Source organism: Periplaneta americana, chromosome 8 (assembly GCF_040183065.1).
Source record: "Periplaneta americana isolate PAMFEO1 chromosome 8, P.americana_PAMFEO1_priV1, whole genome shotgun sequence".
NCBI lineage: Eukaryota > Metazoa > Arthropoda > Insecta > Blattodea > Blattidae > Periplaneta > Periplaneta americana.
The window spans coordinates 23,174,215-23,197,719 of NC_091124.1; the positions used below are offsets into that span (position 1 = coordinate 23,174,215).

A 23,505-nucleotide genomic window follows, 5' to 3' on the forward strand; every position below is an offset into this window, starting at 1 on the left:
CAATTTTGCCTGTTTCCTTCTATCTACTGCAATGGAACAATCTTCATCAAACCATGGTTTCTTTTTCTTAGTTTCATGATAACCTATGCTCTGCTCAGCTGCAATTTTGATATTATCTCGGATATTATCCCACACGCTATTAACATCTAATTCTTTCTCATCTTCGTCGGAACTTTCTAAAGTGGCAAACCTATTCGAAATTTCGACCTGATAATTTTGCTTAGCTTCCTCGTCCTTTAATTTCAAAATATTGAATTTAGTAATATTAACTTGTTGCTCTATTCGCTTGGCTACTGATTGTCTTTCTCTTAATTCTCCAATTACCAAATAATGGTCAGAATTACAGTCTGCCCCCCTGAAAGTTCGAATGTCTACTATACTAGTATGTCTTCGTTTATCTATCAAGATGTGATCTATTTGGTTGTGTGTCATTCCGTCTGGAGAAGTACAAGTATATTTATGTATATCCTTATGGGGGAATGTTGTACTCTTGACAATTAAATTTTTTGATGTGGCAAAGTTCACTAACCTAACTCCATTGTCATTACTACTTACGTGTAGGTTCTCTTTTCCAATTGTTGGTTTAAAAATATCCTCCTGTCCTACTTTAGCGTTGAAATCCCCCAATAAAACTTTCATGTGATATCTAGGTAACTGATCAAAAGTATGTTCCAATTCCACATAGAAGCTATCCTTTATATGGTCGTCTTTCTCTTCTGTAGGGGCGTGAGCATTTATAACTACGATATCGCACCATCTACCCTTAAGTACTAAATACGATAACCTGTCACTGATAAATTCGACCTTTTTTACTGCTGATTTTATTCTTTTATGTACAAAGAATCCCGTTCTTAATTGGTGATTAATGTTTCCTTCCCCATAATACAACAAGTAATCGCCTATTTGTGATATGCCATTTCCATCTAACCTAACCTCTTGTACTCCCACGAAGTCTATTCTATATCTAGCTAGTTCTTTTGCTACTAATGTTACCCCTCCTGTTGTATAAAGACTAGTTACGTTCCATGTACCAAATCTTATAACCTTATTCCTTTGCTGTGGTCGTGCCGGAGAATCAGTCCCATTCTGAGGCTTATTGTTAGGTTTCGTAACAAGCTGTTTTTACGGTGATGGGTTGTTAGCCCTTTGCCCAACCCCCAAGCTGGAGGACTACCCCTTATCGGCTGTCCACGACTGCTTATTCAATATATTCGCAGCTACCCTCCATATCTGGAGGCCGTCTCCTCTATCCGCAACCTGAGGACGCGCCATGCCGTGGTGATAGGGACCCACAATACATGGAAATACTGCTGCCACATTATTAAATTGTTATTATTATTATTATCCCATTCTATAGCAAGGAATCTGATAGTATCACAGAATTATTAATTCGATAGAAGAGATTTTGTAAGCTTGGAAGAAGAGTTAAACTTTTACCATCAAAATTAGTAGTTTTCGAATCTATCCGTCTGTAAAAGGAAAAAAAAAAAAAAAAAAAAATGCAAAAAGTTTACTTTGAATAAATAATAGACGCTAATTTGAAAAGAAGTAGAAGCTAATTTCAGAAAAATAGATGCTAAAAATTCAGGTCCCTATTAAGGCACTATCAGTAATAAATAAAATTGTTTAATCTTCTTAATAAGTAAATCTTTGACAATTTGAGGCAGAGTGCTCGTGTATACTCCTTCCACTGTTGTCCACTGTTGCGATGGCATGCTCGTTTTAACAGTAATTCAGAATTCCTAAATACAGCAATTAATTATGTGTACCTAAAGACAAGGTGCAATTTTGATAGAACAAATATTTAAGGCGTTGTACTACATTTTCCATGGTTGTCAAGACGAACTCTATGCACATTGTGTTCTTTTGCTCTTATTAAATATGTAGACATGCAGAGTTGCCTACCATTACAGATAATATTTCACGGAACCCTGGAGTTCCGTGGAACACAATTTGAGAACCATTGCTCTGAGGGATTGTGTTTTATTTCTAAGGTTTCCTTTAATTGATGTCTGATTTCTCTTACCAGTTAGAAAGGTCTGTTAGGTTTTTAAGCACACCTCTGATTTGTATATATTGAAATATGTTAATTTAATTCTTATGCAGGTTCCAAGAAAGAGAAGTGCAGACTGCAGCTCTGGTGAATGTCTTGCAGCAATTGTTGGAGAGCAAGGATGGTAGGACAGAGACATTGAATGTGTCAGCGTCTGAAGAGCAAAGCACTGGCCCCACATATTCGCCATCTACGAAAAAGTCTTTGTTAAATTTTACTTTTATTACAAAGGCCGAATATCCATACGCAATGAAGAAAATGTATGAATTACAGGTAATTTTTTTTTTCTCTTAATATTCTTTGCCTGTAAACTTTTCAGTTATAAACTGTTTATACATTAAGTATGTTTATGTAGTGAATTTAAGAGCAGACAGAGAACTCCAGTGGTGGGTATGCAAATGAAGGATCTGTAAGAATGGAATCTTCAATAAGTTTACGTAGGTATCTCTCGTTAATGTAGCTGTTATTGTACATAATGTGAAGTGAAACTATGTTCTTTAATTATATTTTTAGTTATATAATTATTTGTGTGTTATCTTTTGTGTAGATGCAGACACATGTTTTGAACTATATCTCTCCAAAGGCACATGCGGAAGTGTTGGCTGTGCATATAGAGAAGTCTGTTGTAATGGATTCATTAGCCTCACATCTTGAACTGCACTCAGATCGGCAAAAGCTCCGTGAGAGTATTGGGCCCTTTGTTGGAAGGTAAGGCCAATTCCAAGCATTACAGAATTACATTTTTAGCACTGGCGGGCTTCCCATACTGCTCAGCTGTCATTTAGTTTCATTAGCATCCCTAGTGTCACCTCCTCTTCTGCTAACTACGCCATACCTTCACCAAATCGTACTGTTTACTGTGGAAGTACTCCTACCATGTTTTTTTCCTCAGTTTTTCTTGGGAAATACAAATGCGGTATCTTCCTGTTGCTTTCTGCACACCTTTCCCTCTTTCACATCTTAGAAGATCCCAGCGTGGAGTTGAGGAGAGGATATTTGATTAATTAGGCCCTCTGAATAAATTGTTTTCTAATGCCAGGTGTTTGACAGTAAAGTCATTTGACCTCTTGCACTCCAATATTTTTCAAAGATATTATCATGGTCAGCCAGTGAAGCACAGATTTTGAGGTGTTCCTAATCCATTTCTTGGTTTGAGTTGCACAATGGGCAAATAGGGGACTGATATATTCCAATTCTATGCAGGTGTTTGGCCAAACAGTCATGGCCTGTTGCCAATCTAAATGCAGCAACAGACGATTTTCGTGATAAATCGGGAATTAACTGTGGATTATGATGGAGAGAGTTCCATTTTTTCCCTTGAGATTGTGTTATCAAATTTTGTTTGTTGAAGTCTAAGTACGTAGATTTAATAAATCTTTGCACAGAGTAATGCGTAGATTTAGTAACAGGTCTGTAAGTAGCAGTGCTGCCCTTCTTTGCTAAAGCATCCGCATTCTCGTTTCCCAGGATGGGATGGTATCTATTGGAATACAATGTGTTAAATATAAATTCTATCACGGTTTTTGACCCAATCCGAGACCGGGAAATCCAAATTAGCCAGTATTATGGGTATTGAATAATTGTGACCTTGTTGAGCCATGATGGTAAAGACTTCTGTAAATTTTGAAGCAAAAGTAGCCAAGTGACCGAGAACAAGATTCTTGCAATCATATATAAGAAGGAGTGTTTGTTTTATTGAGAACTCATCCACGAATGTTAGTGAAAAGAGTACATATTGTGACAGCCGGGAAACGATCTCACTACCTGCAGAAGGAGGGCAAAGTCGGCCGTGGTTCAGCGCGGAAGTTGCGTGCGCATCTGCTTCCTGCGTAGAGAGGAGAGGAGAGTTGGTGACCGCGGCAGTGAGGGGAGAAATCCGGAGAATTCGAGAGGTTCCATCTTCTGGACATCCGTCGAAATTTCTAGCATCGTACTCTCTGGAAACTATGGTTTGGTTGTAAAAGAAGAGACGCAAGTGAGCTGGAGCAGTTGTTGTTGTAGTCGTTGGACAGCAAGCCAGCCAGTCTTGTGTAGCAGTGAAGCCAGCTTCGAGACCGGAGTTCGACTTGAGTTGTGTCCATAACTGTGGAGCCGTAAGTCCTGAGTTTGAGTAGTGGACCGCAGTTGGGGGACCTGAGTTCGAAGTTCAGCGGATTGTCTCTGAAGGTCTGGGGTTCGAGATACTGTGAACTCGAGTGACTGAGCTAGAAGAACTAGCCAAGGCAAACGAACTGTGAACTGAGAACTGACAGTTCTGATTTGTAAATAGTGCTTCGTGAACATTAGTTAAAATTAGCAATACATTGTTGTTCTCAATAATTAAAGTAAATTGTCATTGTCGTCTGTGGAGTGCAATAACGAATACTGTGTTACTGTATGGAGTGGAAATCCCATTAATTGACGGGAGTGTTTACAGTCGATTATAGCAAGTGATTATTGTTGTTTTGAATAAAAGTTATAATATCTTCCTTGTTATCTTCTTTGATTATTGTGTCTTTAATTAACTAGTCGAGTATGAGTACACATGTTATAAGGAATGGTGTATTCACATCACTTTTACTTAGCATTATGAGTCAGCTCTGAGTCCAAACCTTAATGTATTTCTATTTTATCTTTACAGGTTCCCTCAAGACAAAACATACTTAATTCGCATCTGTAGTGAAATCTACAGGTTGAAAAGAGAGAAAAGCAGCAGCTCCATCATTTTATACAATGTATATGATAGAACTTTCAAGTTCTTTATGTGAATCATAAGATCCTATTTGTATGCGTGAAGTCTCCGGATGCCTAGTCTTGCTATAAATGTTGTTACAACGTTTTAAAATGAAAACCGAATTCATTTGAACATTTTAAGAGAGATCAGGTCTCAATATAAACATTTTTAGCTTTCATATGTACTCAAAGTTTGTCTGTCCAATTATCTCTAGTATATGGAGGGTTGTAACATTACTGTCTGAAGCAGTTTTTGAGAGAGTCTATAAGAATGTATAGACTTCACTTTAGTCTTTATATAAGATATTTAGAAAGTACTATTTTAGCATTTCAGCTTTTGTGTGACTTGCCAGCCAACAGAATAATGACATGTACCCAATTTCATATTGTATACTTTAACAATGTATTTTTGTTATCATCATTATTATTATCATCATCATCATCTGCACTACAGCCCAAGGTCTAGCATTCTCATAAATTTTTTTGCATTTTCTTCTCCAGTTTCGCCAAGTCTTCTTCCACACAATGCAGCCATCTCATTTTTGGTCTCCACGTTTTCTGTAGCAATACAGTATGATCTTTCTTTTCTAAGATTACTTCTTCAAGCTATCTGGTTTCTTGTATAGCTGCTACATCTACATTATATTTTAATAATATCTGAAGTGTGATTAGTGTAACATGTAGCTAATCGGCGATGTATGCAATGGAGGGAGAAAGGAACTCGCCACTCTACCCCATTATGTCCTGGCTTAGTTGCATCTTAAGTGGTGCCTTGTTGGTGTCATTTGTGAGATTCAGGCCTCTCTTCGGACAGGCAACTGAAGTACCTATGTAAAAAGCTCTATCATAGAAATTATGCGAAGTTAATTATACAGATTACTTTAACCATATTATATATAAATGAAGTCATTGCTTATTGAGACATAAAAAAATGCCTTTTGTGTGCAAAACACAAGACGAAAATTGATTTTATTTAGTTCACAAAATTAGTTACTAATGGCTTTTCAATCAGAGTTTAAGAAAATAAACTACAGAATAAAGTTGATTTTGTACTACAGAGTTCTCCATATATGATGCTACAGGATATACAGAAACATTGCCTCCCACATTGTCTCTGTTGTACATGCCGAAGTTCAAGGACATTTGTTGGGCATTGCATGTGTACAGTTCACTTCAGTCTGTTGTGACCTACCGAATTCATGTGCAGTGTAGTGTAAGCTGTTGTGCTCTTTTGTAATTGTTTGAGAACATTAAAGGGATTATTCATTCTTTCATAATGTAGTGCAAGCATTTGTGCTTTTACTTAAAGTTCAACAAAAAGTAGAAGGATATATAATGACAAGTCATTTCGAAAATTTTCAAAAAGAGATTAGATTAGTCGAGTATTGTAGAAAAACTTTTAGAAATGTAATGAAGCAGAAGGAGGGCACTTTTAGTATCTCTTGTGACACATGTAAGATGTACTTGTGTTCATTTTTAAGTTGTTTATAAATATTTATTCTACTGAAGTTACTACTGTAGAAACTGTGGCCAATTTTGTAGTAACTGTAAGACGTATGTATAATGAAAATGTCACTGCACTCGCAATATAAGGAAAGCGTTGTATATAGAGGACTCTGTAGATATACTGTTTAATGGTTGATTTCAGATAAAGGTTATGAAGAAATGAAGCATTATGTTTAAAGCAAGTTGAATGCTACGAAGGGTTATCAATTAAACTCTTTGACTTCAAAATTTTAGGATTTTATGAATTCCATGCTTTGTCCAAGCTGTATATTTTTATAAAATGGTGTTGAAGGTTTTGTGGAACAGAAACTGATGTTAGGTCATGAGATACTTGAATGACACAAATTACAAGCATTCCAAGACATCTCATAACATTTGTTTCTTCATTTGAGGCCTATAAACAGAAAGTATAACTGAAGAATCTTCACATGCACGAATTACAAATGTCTTCCTCTCCTTTTCCTATGACGTGTTCTTGAATTCCTGATTTTCATTCTTCTCTGTCTTCTCATCTGTCTACCTCAAGTAATGCAGGGGTGACCAAGTTTCTTTCGTCCTAAATGGACCAATCAAAGATCCTCTAGTCTCAACCTCCTAAACGTGGCCATACCACTGCAGAGATTTCCTCTTCCAAATAGTCTAAGACTGGCTCTTCTGAATTCATTCTTTCTCATCTCAACTGCATTAATACAGTGCCTCAATTTGCGACAGTACAACTTCCTCCACCGTACATTAAAGTAAGGTTACCAGATTTTACCTAAAATCCAGGGACACCTGTCACTCCACAGGATGATCATTACATTACTGTCTACCTTTGGGTAACAGTTTCATACTAAAACCTTTAAAATCAAAATATTTTAATTGGTCAGCATTAAGGTTTGCTTCTTGAATAATGAAGATATCTACATTATTATCTGAAAGTATTTTGGCTAGTTCAGTCTTTTTAGCTGATGTTATACCACCAGCATTCCATTGTAAGATGTTTAGTTGATTCTGTACCATTACCTGAGATTCGATTGGGGGACTATTTTAACTCCTGATAATTTTACCTTAATGGTACTCATTTCATATTGGAGTGGTTAAATGGCAAGTTGTAGCCGATTTAAGTGAACACCATATTTTAACGTTTTGGTGGCTACTTCATTCACACACAACCCCCAGAATGTCTGGAGGACCACACCTGCTGTTGGTCGACGGGTCCACTGGACCTAGATGGGAGATCTTGTTGATCACCAACTTTCCCTCCTTAAGCCACTGGAGGACGATTTTAGTGCTATAGCAGGTCAGCACTAGGAACAGAAAAGTAGAAAGGGTAGGAAGGAAAGTGAAATGAACCCCTAGGCCTCGAATGCTCTAATACTGTCAGGGTCGAAGAAAGTAAGAGTCCAGTCAGAGGACTGGATAGGAAAGTGTAAAGAGGGAATTAGGTATTGAATAGAGGAAAATTATACCAAATTCGGTCATTAACTCATCAAATTGACCAGTGCTAATTGATGAGTAGCCCCTCCCTTTAGTTCAGCTTGTAAAATTATGCTTACTAACAGCTGCACCACGGGAAGGTAGGGTTGGGACATTGGGCATTTGTCCGGGTTGGTTCCTTAAAGCCTTCAATGGGAAGGATTAATGGCTTTCCCCCCTGTATTCGACAAAATGTAAAATTGACCTATTACTTCAAAAACGTAAAAAAGTGCAACAGATGCAATATAAGAAATTAATTTTTTACGTTGATATTAACATAGAAAGAATTTATATACTAATAGGCATCGTCCTAATGTGAAAAATAAGAAGATGACTTTTCATCAGCATCAGCGCCCTACTTAGGACCAACTCATTGTAGTAGGCCTATATAAACACTCAAAAAATGGAAAAGCTCCAGGTGAAAACGGTTTAAATACAGAGCTTTTTAAAAGCGCTGGAGAAGAAATAACTTATAGGTTTTTATGCTTGTTAAACAATTTTTGGGCAGGATCAAAACCCCCAGAAAGTAAGTTGGCAAAAGGTTATTATAATACCAATCTATAAGAAAGGAAATAAAAGCCAATGTGACAATTACAGAGGCATAACGCTTCTCAATTCAGGTTATAAAATCTGTACAACCATAATCAAAAATAAATTATCACATCTTTGTGAAGGCAAAACCACTGAAGAACAAAATGGATTCTGAACACGAGGATCATGTTGTGATAGCTATTTTACTATGAAGAGTTTAATAGAATAAAATTGACAATTTAATATCGAAACACACTTAGCATTTCTGTATCTTGGGGCAAGACAATGGTATGTGCCAATATGGACCATGTATGATAAACAGTAGAGAATATAAGCTCAATTGAACCGAAATAGAAGTAATATTTAAATCTTATTTTAAAAAATGAAATTAATGTATCCTTATTCTTTTATTTACAGCTGATTCAGGGATTTTGGCCCCTGCAAAAAGTAAGTAGACAGATTAGGAGCGAGTTACTTATCACTACGGCGGGCTGGGTCACACAGGTCAGGCTGCACAGTCTAAGAGCAGTATCTCCACACACATAAAAAATTGGACACATGTTTATATGAACACCTTTACACACAATAGTCCATACTACCACTCTCTACAATATTTACTATTCCTCCTGAAACACTCTGTATTCATTGTATTTAGTAACTGCTTCCCTACTTTGAAATATTACTGTACCTTCAGAAGAGGTGGAATCGGTGAAATGTACATTTTCGTAGATCATTTGGGTCATATCCGGTTCCTGTATGGCTGCGTCCGAGATTGTCTGCTCTTCTGTTCTGAGTCCAGCTTCCCATTCAAGTCTTCCACGGAATTTGAGGGCTATGTTATGCTGCTGCAGCCTCAGCCATTCTTGTACACATTGTCGCTGACCTCGCTGTCGGTCCTGGGAATATTGCTCACATCTGTCATCATCGTCCTTTCCACCTCGAATCCAGTTGTTGATATTGTTGGTATGGACCCTTCAGAAGCATTCGACTCTGCAGTCTCGACGTTTACCTGTGACTGCATCCCTGATGTTCCGGGCTCAGTGTGAATAGAAGATAACTCTTCCAAATTCAGAATGTTATCTGTGTTGTCTTCATCTCCTCCATCTAAGGTATGTCAGTAGTTGGTGGTCTCCGTCTCAACAGCCCTCAGGATGTTGGTTAGGCTGTTGGTCTCCACCGAACCTGCAGGTCAAGAGTTTCAATAGATCTTCTTTCTTCTTCTGTGCTGGGTTGTGCCATGATATGCTCTTCCTCAGTATCCCTCTCCCGGACATCCGAACGGTGGGATAGTTTACGTCCGGAATCTTTTACCGAAGAAGAACTCATCATAGCTTAATCCAGTTGTTGGTATGAACCCTTCAGAAGCAGTCGACTCTGCAGTCTCGACGTTTACCTGTGGCTGCATCCCTGATGTTCCGGGCTCAGTGTGAATAGAAGATAACTCTTCCAAATTCGGAATGTTATCTGCGTCGTCTTTGTCTCCTCCATCTAAGAAGATATGACAGTATTTGGTGGTCTCCGTCTCAACAGCCCTCAGGTTGTTGGTTAGGCTGTTGGTCTCCACCGAACCTGCAGGTCAAGAGTTTCAATAGATCTTCTTTCTTCTTCTGTGCTGGGTTGTGCCATGATATGCTCTTCCTTATTATCCCTCTCCCAGACATCCGAACGGTGGGATAGTTTACGTCCGGAATCTTTTACCGAAGAAGAACTCATCATAGCTTAATCCAGTTGTTGGTATGAACCCTTCAGAAGCAGTCGACTCTGCAGTCTCGACGTTTACCTGTGGCTGCATCCCTGATGTTCCGGGCTCAGTGTGAATAGAAGATAACTGTTCCAAATTCGGAATGTTATCTGCGTCGTCTTCGTCTCCTCCATCTAAGAAGGTATGACAGTAGTTGGTGGTCTCCGTCTCAACAGCCCTCAGGTTGTTGGTTAGGCTGTTGGTCTCCACCGAACCTGCAAGTCAAGAGTTTCAATAGATTTCTTTCTTCTTTTATGCTGGGTTGTGCCATGATATGCTCTTCCTTATTATCCTTCTCTCAGACATCCGAACGGTGGGATAGTTTACGTCCGGAATCTTTTACCGAAGAAGAACTCATCATAGCTTAATCCAGTTGTTGGTATGAACCCTTCAGAAGCAGTCGACTCTGCAGTCTCGACGTTTACCTGTGGCTGCATCCCTGATGTTCCGGGCTCAGTGTGAATAGAAGATAACTCTTCCAAATTCGGAATGTTATCTGCGTCGTCTTTGTCTCCTCCATCTAAGAAGATATGACAGTATTTGGTGGTCTCCGTCTCAACAGCCCTCAGGTTGTTGATTAGGCTGTTGGTCTCCACCGAACCTGCAGGTCAAGAGTTTCAATAGATCTTCTTTCTTCTTCTGTGCTGGGTTGCGCCATGATATGCTCTTCCTCATTATCCCTCTCCCGGACATCTGAACGGTGGGATAGTTTACGTCCGGAATCTTTTACCGAAGAAGAACTCATCATAGCTTAATCCAGTTGTTGGTATGGACCCTTCAGAAGCAGTCGACTCTGCAGTCTCGACGTTTACCTGTGGCTGCATCCCTGATGTTCCGGGCTCTGTGTGAATAGAAGATAACTGTTCCAAATTCGGAATGTTATCTGCGTCGTCTTCATCTCCTCTATCTGAAGGCTAATTCACACGGGAATAGTTTACAGGAGTCAAGTGCCTGGAGCAAGTCGACTTTTCTTCAACTTTCCCCGTGTGATATGGTCGAGTCAGTCAAGTCGTGACTTGGCGGTCAAGCAGAATTTGAGTTGACGACCCGTCAACTTTTGTGTCCACTTTCCCATCATGTGAAAGTTTGTAGTTTTAGGCCGATTGTCGAAGTAAATTAATGAGCGCCCGTAAGTGGAATTCAAACGATATCATAAAGTTTTTGGAAGTGTATGAGAAGTATGAACTTGTATTGAATATACATGACAAAGAATCATCATCCATAGCGCTACAGCCCGGATCGGGCCTCGGCTTCCTTAAGAATTCTTCTCCATCGGTCTCGATCTTTAGCCACCGTCCACCAGTTCTTCACTCCAAGCCTCTTAATGTCATCCATAACACAGTCTATCCATCGAAGCTTTGGCCTTCCAACTCTTCTTCCTCCAGCAATCCCATGTTCCATCACCTTCCTAGGTATTTCACATTCATCCATTCTCTTAACATGCCCTGCCCATCTCAGACGAGCAATCTTAATGGATGTTATTATATCGGGAGACTCATGAAGCTGGTATAATTCGTTCTTATATCTTATTCTCCAAGTTTCACCATCCCTTACAGGTCCAAAAATCCTTCGCAATATCTTCCTTTCGAACATGACAAAGAATACCTCAATAAAAACAAGCGGGAATTATTATTCCAGAAACTAGTCAGTGAACTCATGGAACAAGGTTTCGAAAACACAGACGTAGAAGTGGTTCATTCTGAAATGTTTCCTGTATTCTGCAGGACCTTCTTCAGCAAATTCTTTCAACAAGGTATTAGATGCGCCGTGCATAATTCTTCTACAAATCCATTTCTTAACCCATGTTCTTTTTTCCTTTTTTTTCAAGAATATTTTGTAATTCATACAATAACAAGGCGCCAATTAGCTGCACACATGATGGAATATATGCTGGTGGCATCTTCAGTTTCACCAAACTAAAAATGCCAGCTCACTATTGATTTTTATTAACTATAACAGAATACAGGAATTCAAACACCACTACAAATACAACATTCAGCACACGCTTTTTTTCAAGCATGGTTTCAAGTTTAATGTCTCCGTGTGATCACAAATATAGCGTCAAGTTTAGAGGCTTCAAGCACTTGACTCCTGTAAACTATCCCCTTGTGACTCGGGTTTAAGGTATGCCAGTAGTTGATGGTCTCCGTCTCAACAGCCCTCCGGATGTTGGTTAGGCTGTTGGTCTGACAGGTCAAGAGTTTCAATAGCTCTTCTTTCTTCTTCTGTGCTGGGTTCCACCATGATATGCTCTTCCTCAGTATCCCCCTCCCGGACATCTGAACGGAGGGATAGTGTACATCCGGAATCTTTTACCGAGAAAGAATTCATCATAGCTTAAATTTTTTTCAAATCTTCTTTGGGATGGATAAATGCGGAAGCTTCCCATTGCTTTCCGCACACCACTTCTCTTTCGCATCTTAAAAGATTCCAGGGGGCCTCAGCGAGGAGGTGAGGAGAGTGGATTTGACTAATTAGGCCCTCCAGACTTCACCGAAATTCATCGCAAGGATTAAATATCAGTCCCATCAGGGTTTTTGACCCAATCAGAGACAGGGAAATCCCAATTAGCCTTTGCCCCCCTTTCTGATGAATGTAAAGCTCTTTGTCTTAGCGAACTTTATTGAAAATTCGTAACATGTCATGGGAAAGTTTGTGAAGACAATCAACATGGATTGGAATGTTTTCGCATATAATCTTGAGTATTGAGAAGTCCACATCATGCTCATAGCTGATATAACCAAACATGCTACTACCTCTGCAAACAATTCCGTTTCCGAGTTTAAAATCATTCATTTAATTCGAAAGGAAGCACGAAATAATGCAGTTTAAATGTTCCATGTTGAATCTTTCGTACAGTTTATGTGTTAAAGGTGTAGCGCGATATTCTCACCACTTATAGAACTGTATCAAATATTAATAGTTTTATCTGTTATCTGCTGACACCAATCCTTTATTACAATGTTCTATGAAATAACTATTACCGGTAACTATTATTAAGGATTTAACAATAATAAAATATAAATGACGTTTAAAAACAGAGACTACTTTGAAGTTTATTAAAACCCGGGGACATTTGGGGACAGATTTTTGCTGCGAACAAAAGTATGAATTCAGGGACTGTCCCCGGGAAAGAGAGATTTCTGGTAACCCTACATTAAAGTACTCTCCACCATCATCATCCTAAAGCTGTGATAATTTCACGAACTTCCATTCTTCGATCTTCCATTATTACACCTTTATTTTCTTTCATATGTCTAGTCCTTTGTCGGCCTCTTTTGCACATGATCATTCAGTGGTTTTTTGGTCAGCGTGGTTCGAAAGTCAGTAGCCTATATTTAACTTCTTTTTACATTCTACGGAATTCTTGTATTGGTTAAGGTAACTAGAAAGCGTTCACTTTAAAAAAGAGCCCATCCTATCCATCTGCAGCATATGTTGGAAATAATGTCCCTCTGTCTCAATGCATTTGTCCACAACAATAGATCATTGCTTGGTTACTATCTAGTCTTAAATTGTGCAGTCTTCTTTTAAACTGAATGCATTCTATTATGAAGCAGATAGCAATGAAATTAGCATTACTAGTACCTCATCTGAGAGGAAGGGTATGAGTCCACCCCAAAAAAAAAAAAAAAAAAAAAGATGTGTGTGTGTGTGTATGTGTGTTTGTTTGTACTTTTTCTAAGTATTCTTGTGGAGAAGTGATATTTTTATATGATAAATATATAGTCAGCCTGGATAGCGTAGTCAGTATAGTGCTGGGCTTTTCTGCATGAGGTTGTGGGTTCGATCCTGGCCCAGGTCGATGGCATTTAAGTGTGCTTAAATGCGACAGGCTCATGTCAATAGATTTACTGGCATTAAAAGAACTCCTGCGGGACAAAATTCCGGCACACCGACGATGCTGATATAACCTCGGCAGTTGCGAGTGTTGTTAAATAAACCATAATTTAAGTTAAATTATATAATAATAATTGTGTATTCTTTTTAGAATCTTATTTGAATATAATTAAACACATAGAAGGACATGAATATATTCATAATTTCAGAGGACGTGATTTCTTGCTTTTTCTTAGTATCATCCCTTGCTAGGAATTGAAAACTTGTAAGAAATTTAATTGAATATTACATTACGGAAGTTTGTTACATTTGTTGGAAAATATGATTATTTCTATGGTGCATGGTAAAAAGGACATAGGTCAGAAATAAGTGGTTTTGAGTTATGACCTGTAAGTGATTACAAAAAATTACTTCTTCAGATAGTGTAGAATAGAGGACATAATAAATATGTGTTATGTGTATCCTCTTTCATAATGATGTAGAGCATCAGAGTTCCAGCCCATCATAACGGTATAGGCCCTCATTTCAAATTGTGCTTTTGCTTTGCTGAAAACTTGCAATTTATGACTTAGCCCTTTATACCCCTCACCATAGAATTAGGAATTAGTAATAATGAGTATTTGTTGTCAAAGAAATGATTTTATATCAGTGATGAAATTAAGCTTCTTCATGAGTTAGTAAAGGCAGTTGTTGTGTGTGTTCATTTCAAGTGAGTGATGTAACAAAATTCATTTCACATGACATAAAAGATTAGCTTATGTTTTTAGATGTTATGTTGGTGGCTTGAGATTTAATTGACGTCCTTTTCTAGGTTTTGTCACGTAAAAAAATGTTTCAAATACGACTGCATTACTATAACAAGTGTGATATTTTTATATGTGTGTGCACTAAGTGTGGATTCAGTTTTGAATATGTCCTGAGATCAAGTTGTAAGCATGTTCCATTAACATTGAATAATTCACTGTTAATGGAACAAATTGCTTTTGGTTCAGACAGGAGTGCATTATTAAATGTTACGAAAGGTTTAATAATGAGAGTTTCAAATTTTAAAATTACTACTTTAAGACTTAGTTGTTCCTGGTGAACTAGAAGTTACAGTGCTGACTATTAGATTCGAAGTAGTAGATTTCGAACCCAACTGAAGGTGATGAATTTGCCAGGACCAATGCAAATTATTAGGATTATTTTCTCTGGAAGGAAAGTAAAACCATGGGTCCTGTATTATAGATTTAGGTTATGTAAAAGAAACCTGTCTGTGATAGAGTTCTTGGTAAAATTACTGGCTGTTTCTCGTCACATATCTAGTTTCCTGTTTTCCGGACAGATTTATCTGTGAGACATTTCGCTTTGAGAAATTGTAGAGGTCTGTGATTAACAAAGCGGGGGTTAGAGTAGAAAATAAAAGGGGGAAACATAGTAAGCCAGAAGACTGCTTGTACAGTATTCAAGGACTAATGTCGGACAGGCCTTTGAATTAAATAAATACAGAAAAGTCGCTGCATTTTTAAACAAATTGTTTGTGATGTTTATTATTGTGGTGACAGTAGGAGAACAATTTTCAGGAGGGATAAATAGAACGTTTCAGAAATATATTTGTGTACCTGTTCAGATTTTGTTTAAATTACTGTGGAAACCCCGCACCTTTGTCTCCAACTCAACAGGACAGAAGATACTTCAGTTATCACTCTGCTGAGAGTATACAAGACAGTTGATTATAGTCCAACCATCGGATATGTGCCCCCATAAGATATGCAAACTGAACCTTAATTCCTTTTCAGCCTCGGCAATTCATTTCTCTCCCTGTATTCCTATTTCTCTCTTTTCTATCCCTCACTCTTTCTCTCCCCCACTACTCACAATTTTGAGCCTTCTTGCAGGATAGTTTATTTAACCAATAAATATCCACTGTAATAATATAATTATCTGCAAACAATCGTAAGTCAATCAGCGTCATTAGACCTACTTAAATTAAATTATGAATAAGTAATAATTAACCTTACATTATTATAAGCAATATTCAAGAGACATGACACTGTTTGATGGAAGTTTGGCAACATCCCTATTCGGCAAGGTTTGTCACCTGCTGTTTGACATAGTGGGAGAGAAACGGGTGGAATGGGGTGAGTAGAGGTGTTAACTTTTCCAGTAACGACGACAGCGCTGAAGGGGCATAGATCCGATGGTCTGACAATACCATACATTTATCGGAATCCATTTTTCCGAATGACCATTTTCCGAAAGGTTGTAATTCTACTTTCAATTTTCCGAAAATCAAATTCCGAAAGTCATTCTTCCGAAACTCATTAATTCCGAACAGCAGAACTGTTATTAATATTTAAAAAACATACATAATACATTACTGGCTATAAAACAGAGGGACTAACCTTGAATGTGCCACCTACAAACCACTTGTGACTTTTCATTAAAAAATTTTATTTTTCCTCTCATGCCAAACATAATTTCCAGGGCTTCATCATTACTGTCTTCCCCTAATTATGAGTTAAACAATAGAAATCTATCACCCTGGAGGGTTTTTTATACTTGTTGGTAATCTTAAACAGGTCTAGTGATGTCTGATTTGAGAGTTGATCATGGCTCCTCTGCCTTCGAATAAATTTCTTTCAATTTTCCCTTTTGGGCAAAAAACTTATAACACCGAAAGAAACTCGTAGTTCATTATGCAATATTTGTGATGAAAGAAGTTCCAGATGGTCTTGGGCTGCACGCTTCATATTTTGTTGGCATGCTATTTCGTCACTCTTAAGGTATACATACATTGGCTCTAGAAATGTCAGATTTCTTCAAAATTTTGGTAAATAATGTTTTTGCCTCATTTGGAAGCTCGTTCTGGTTTTCAAAAATATATAATTGTACCCATTATCTTAATAATTTCATAATTATTTGGACACTTAATTATAATAATTTAAGCTCACTAGCCTATGCTTTCTATACCTTACGCCATCTTCAGTGTGTTTTCTTCTATTTAACATTTTCCGACATTTATTATCCTTCCGGCAGACAAAAAGTAAACTTTCAGTTGGGAAAAAGATTTCATTAAGGTACCAAATTAAAGCTTATGTTGTAAACTAAAATTATTGTTTTAAATCGATTATAATTATTTTATCCCAAAAATATATAGTATATTTTTAAAGTGCTTATATAATATGGCATATGTTTTGAATGGTTCAAGATAAATAAATAATTTTAGTTCATAACATTCTCCATATGTAGGAGATCATTTTGGCAAAAGATGTTTTACCCTAGGTCAATTTCTAATGGAGTTGGGTCGGTCCAAAATTTATTTATTTTTTTTTTTGGGGCCCCCAAATTCGACTTTCAAGTTTGAATTAAATAAATTGCGTAGTTTACTACAAGAATCATGTCACCAAAGTTTGAAAGACATTAAGGAAAAAATGTGGATTTTTATCTTAAGATTCGATGTATACCTTAAGTTATCGAAGAAGTAGCTCATTACTAATGGCGATGGCTTGTGCAGATAATTCCTTTGTTCGAAGTCGCTTACATTTCCAAAACATTTTTCCCTGTCTTCTAAACCTTGTTGTACAATATACAAATGTATTTAATAGCAATTTCATCCCTTCCCTTCTAGATGTAACTATTGTAGGTTTTCTCTGCATTTTTTATCTGTAAGTAAATAGGTGAATAAAACATAAACAAATTTACCTCGAAAATGTAATGTAATATAAGCATTGCTTATCAAGGTCAAAGTATTACTAAACTTTCATGAATTCTCGTGCAGAAATAATGGAAAATGGAAAAATTTCTATTAGAAGAAATGTAATTGATTTGGAAAGTTGGTTTCGGAAAAGGGATTAGGAAAAGCTACAATTCGGAGAAAAAGGCATTAATGATTTCGGAGAAATGGTCGGGAATGAAAAACGAAATCACTGCCGTGGTAGACCATTTTGTTAAATCATTTAACAACACACTGTTTCGAAGATTGTGTAATCTCTGGAAAATGCCGCCGAAATTTGTGTAAACACAAGTTACTTTACTTTACTTTTGTGGGCTTCTCCACTCTTCAGCGGTTGCCCTGAATTCCCTTCCGCCATCCTTCTCGATCCCACCAATCCTCCTCCTGCATATGTCGGTCCTTCATCATTTGATGACACCAGCTTTCCATGATTTTCTTGGTCTTGCACGCTTCCTCCTTCCCCAAGATGACCATTCCAAAATAATCTTTGGTCATCTTTCTTCTTTCATCCTTTTTACGTGGCCATACCATTGAAGGGTTCGCTTCTCGATTCTTTCAATTACCGACTCTTCCATCTCCATCATTTGTCTCACATCATTCCTTCTCTTTTCCAATCTGGATACTCTAGCAGCTCTTCTTATTCCCTCCATCTCCGTCGCTTGTATCTTACATTTCTGACATTCAACAAGTGCCCATCCCTCTGCCCCGTATGTTAGTATAGATTCAACTATAGATTGTAGAATTCTCTTCTTCATTTGTTTGGAAATGGATCTACTCCACAGTACCCCATTCAGCATCTTTATTGCCCTCCTTGCCTGTTGCACTCTGTGATCTACATCTGCTTCACAGCTCCCAGACTCGTGGATAATAGATCCCAAATACTTAAAATTTCTCACAGATTTAATTGTTCCTTGCGGTAGGATAATATCTCTTCCAATATTGCCCACAACGAGGTGTTCAGTTTTATTCATATTAATGCAAAGACCTCCTATATCAAAGGCTTCCATCAACCTCCTCAACATGAACTTAGCATCTTCACGACACTGAGCTATTAATACCTGGTTGTCTGCAAATAGGAGAGAATGTATTGTTTCATGTCCAACTGGAACTCCCATACTTTTACACAATCGATTCCATCTCTCTAAAACTTGCTGAATATATATTTTGAAGAGGGATGGCGACATGCCACATCCTTGCCTCAGACCCTTTGTTGTTGGAAATGGAGTTGACAGCTAAACACAAGTTACACGAATTATTATTTAGTACTACAAACGTTTCAATGTGGAAATGCGTTGCTGTTGTGTGTACCTAACATGGTTAAAATATTTATTTCACAGTACAATTCAGACTAAAACTGACAATGTAAAATGCCAACAGAATTGCATCTGCAGCACTTCTAGTACAGCCGTGGAGTAGAGAAACTATTTTAGTGTAAGGCGAATACTGAGCATAATTGAGAGCATCTTGCGTAGTTTCTTTTTTTATCTGATGGTGGGCGGTTTTTGTTGTCTATATGTTTAGTTGAATGAATTGATTTTATCTCGTTGGAGAGTCATGATAAAATCTTATTTAGACTTTCATGTTTTGTGTTGATGTGAGATTGAATTTGAGCACAACAGAATCCATAGTAATCTGCGATATTCTGCTTTTTTTTTTTTAACAAGATTCTGAGAGATTAGATGTCCTTCATAAAATAAATATGAAAATGAACTTAACTCCCAACACTACTTACGAAAAATTTCATTTGTGAACTTTCTATTCATTTCACTTTCATAGAGCAACATTTGTTTTAAAAAAAATATTATGGAATTTGATTGGGATAAATTTCTTTCTGAAATGTTTTCTATTTATTCCGTTCATTTTGTTATATTTTAACGTCATTTTTTAGAGCTCCCTTAATTTCATTCTTAGGTATATTACACTCTACATACTTAAATAAATCCAGTTGTTCACTGATTTTGTTAACTACTTTATCTTCCATTGTTATTATCTTGATCAGGACATAGTCATGTTGTAGTTTTGTTTAATTTCATTTAATGTTGTTATATCGAATATAAGAATAATAATTTTGTAACTTCTTATGACACAGAAGATGCTGTATGTAAACTTCTGCACCATAATCAAGTCTTCAGTTCGCTGTTGCTTATTCACTGAAGTCATAGAGTGTTGTAACTAACAGATTGTCCACACAGTAAGTGCTTCGTGCCCTCTGTGGTTGCATGGACATTCTGAGAGTCAAGTTACCGACCTCTGAACTAGATAGCATAACATTCATGGCAGTTGTGTATGGCACTGACCGGTGCTTCTTGGCAACACTGCAGGGAACTTCCAGAGTTGTTCTCCTATAATAGTGTGAACATTATGTATTAGTAAAGCTTTTGATTTTGTATTCGCTATATTTATCAATTCTCCATAAGTAATCAGTAATGAGTAATCAAGTTATATGCATAAAATAAAGCACTGTGTGTTCATTTATTACTTACTTACAAATGGCTTTTACATAACCTGGAGGTTCATTACCACCCTCACATAAGCCCGCCATCGGTCCCTATCCTGAGCAAGATTAATCCAGTCCCTAACATCATATTCCACCTCCCTCAAATCCATTTTAATATCATCCTCCCAACTACGTCTCGGCCTCCCCAAAGGCCTTTTTCCCTCTGGCCTCCCAACTAACACACTATATGCATTTCTGGATTTGCTCATACGTCCTGCCCACCTCAAATTTCTGGATTTAATGTTTCTAATTATGTTAGGTGAAGAATACAATGTGTGCAGTTCTGCATTGTGTAACTTCCTCCATTCTTCTGTAACTTCATACTTCTTAGCCCCAAATATTTTTCTAAGCATCTTATTCTCAGACATCCTTAACCTATGTTCCTCTCTCAAAGTGAGAGATCAAGTTTCACAACCATAGAGAACAACTGGTAATATAACTGTTTTGTAAATTCTAACATTCAGTTTTTTGAGAGCAGACTGAATGACAAAAGCTTCTCAACCAAATAATAACAGGCATTTCCCATATTTAATCTGGATTTAATTTCCTCCTGAGTGTAATTTATATTTTGTTACTGTTGCTCCAAGATATTTTAATTTCACCGTCTTCTCAAACGATAAATTTCCAATTTTTATATTTCCATTTAATAATAATAATAATAATAATAATAATAATAATAATAATAATAATGAGAAAAATGCGCTCGAGTTGAGCATTGATGTCCAAGTTTAGTCTTTGCCATAGTTTGTTATTGGTTTAACTCCCTTCGCACACGTTATGATGTGGTATTTCCTACATCTTTGCCTGCACAGCACACATCTGCAGTCTTCGGTCGGTTCATGGAACTTGTTGTTCACACATATTTTATGATGAAACCCGTGTATTACGAGTCTTGTTGTCACGTGTTTCTGGCTCCTACACTCCCTGGTCTAGCTGTCATCTAGTTCGTACTATGTACTATGTTCTGGTGACGAGACAATCATCTTTTCGGGATTTACTTCCAAACCTAGTGTATTCATTTATAATGATTTTAATTTGCTTTTTACTATTTGCTTGTGATATATGTATATCTGTGACAGTTCTAGGAAGATGTTTTGGGTGGCTTCATCAACTACTTATTCTATAAGAAACAGAATATAAATATCGTAATATCATCAGTACTGTATGGAGTGAGAATTTTTTTCAATGTGATATCCGTTTTCGCGTACTCATTTTAAATGCGTTTTGATATTAAACAAATGTGAAAAAAATTGATTTTAGATTTTCGAGAGGATCTGAGACCACTTCCTGAAACTGTCACTGCTACAAATAAGACTGCGCAAAACTATTTTGTATCAACCTTGAAGAACACAGATTTTGCTTATTTTATTTATGAAGAAGTGTGTGAAGTGTGTTTTGGTTTAATGTCTGTGAAACAGATGGTAAGAGAAAAAATACTGCTTATTAATATCTAATTGTATTGATTATGTATTGTTACATGCAATATGAATTTTATTGTTGTAATGAAATGATGTTTGCATTTATATATGTAAGAAATATAATATTTAAATAGTTTTTATTATATGAGTATTGTGTATTTTTTTTTCTTACTTTTTACAAGTCCAGAATTACAGTAGGTGAGCCTTTAAAGTGCAAATCAGCTCATGGCATTTGTACGTACGATATGAGTGACAGTTCCAGCCTGTGAGCATGCAATCAAGATCGCGTCAGTAAGCTATTGGCTGCCTAGTGAGATGGTTCATATATGAGTTGAGAATTTGTTGTATATGGACTGCAGAGATTATTATGATTCAGAATATGTTTTCTTCCGAATAACGTGTATTTGTTTATGATTAATGCATGTTAACAGTCAGCTCGTCAAGTTCAAAGTCATTTTGAAGAAAGATATCTGGGTATCAAGTTCCAGATTATACAATAGTCCATACTCTTTATATCGCATATCGCAACAATTTTGGAAACTGTTACATTTCCAGTATAGTTCACCATTTTGGAGTAGTGATCAGCGTGTCTGACTGCAAAACTAGCGGCCCTGGAATCAAATCCTGGTTGGGACAAGTTGCCTTGTTGAAGATTTTTCCGGAGTTTTCCCCACAATCTATTAAGAGTAAATACTGAGTAGTTTTCCGTGCCAGATGGTTCATTTTGCAGTCATTAGCAATTTCATCTTTATTCCACCTATTTCCATACTCATGTATTAAAAAAAAAAAACGGACCTCGCTGGATTTATACTTCATCTCGGTACTTGAAGATTTTTCCAAATTATGGGTATTTATATACCTTTCCTTCAACAAGTAAACTTTTTTGGCTTTTTCATTTTCATTCAGTTTCTTTCTCCAATTCTGTTTTGATGTTCTCCACTTTTCTCTCTTTTCTGTATTCATATAAGAAGAATAAGAAGAAAACCATTTGAAATGTCTTACATTTTGGAACAAGAACAAAATTCATTTTTTTTTTAACTATCCTTATTTATGAGAATGAGCCTATATGACATGAACACATAAACCATAGAAGTCTCTTATGAAATTCAACTTAATTTAATTTAATTCATGTTTTCCATAGTAATGGTAAATAAAGTTAAATAACCTCAGTCATACTCTGTAGGACGGGTGTGACAGACATTAACCAGAGCTTTATTATGTCTTAATTCTGAATCAAGCAAAAGTAATATTCAGATTGTATTGACTAGTGACTTAACTTTACTTCTGTAAACTTTTATTTCTTTTATAGTTTCTTATTAATAAATAAAACAAACGTCAGAATAATTTTTGAGACGGGTGTGACACAAACAACTGTTACCATTAACATAATTAAAACTCATTACCTACCTGACCTGCTTTTAGAATGAATTCCTAAAATGAGAAAGAAAACTACTGCTGTAGTTAAGATGACATCAGATCAGCTTATTGATGAAAAGAGGGAAAAATTCAAGGAGACTCAACATTGATCTTTTTCACACATGTTCAGCATGTACACACTTCACATTTGTTCATAAAATAAATATATACATAGTGAATTAAGTTGTTGAACTATTTTACTGTAAAATATAAATAATAAGGGTTTATTATTATTAGTCTCCAGAAAGAAATATTAAACTTTAAAAAATAATGTCCAGGCTCAGTTCAGCATGGAATGGCTGAGATTAAAAAGTGTTAAATATCTTTAAACTCAAACTATAAATCCAACACAAATTTTTTTATTAATTTGGAGAGGATTAGTGGTTAAAATAATTAAAAAAAAAAAGTTTGCTTAATAATCTGGGACAATTCTCTGATTGAGGTTCTGGCTGATAAGTCCCTCTATTATCAGGCAGTACATCCCACTTGACAATATGTGTCAGAGGAAGAACAATTTTGTTTGTATGCATCTGAAGTCTGATTAGTGTAACATGTAGCTAATCGACAATGCATGCAATGGAGGGGGGAAAGGAAATGGCCATCACTTGTGAGGTTCAG

At 36.7% G+C, this 23,505-nt stretch overlaps 1 protein-coding gene across 1 annotated transcript in view; it reads left to right on the top strand.

Annotated features, from left to right (window-relative positions):
- The window catches only part of LOC138704578 (eIF-2-alpha kinase GCN2-like), a 72,144-nt gene extending 50,522 nt beyond the window's left edge, over positions 1–21,622 (top strand). The window contains exons 18-20 of the mRNA XM_069832623.1: positions 2,107–2,326; positions 2,601–2,761; positions 4,674–21,622. Coding sequence (XP_069688724.1) covers positions 2,107–2,326; positions 2,601–2,761; positions 4,674–4,800 — 508 coding nt within the window. The 3' untranslated portion in view covers positions 4,801–21,622. The remainder of the gene's footprint in view (positions 1–2,106; positions 2,327–2,600; positions 2,762–4,673) is intronic.
- Positions 21,623–23,505: the final 1,883 nt, after the last annotated feature.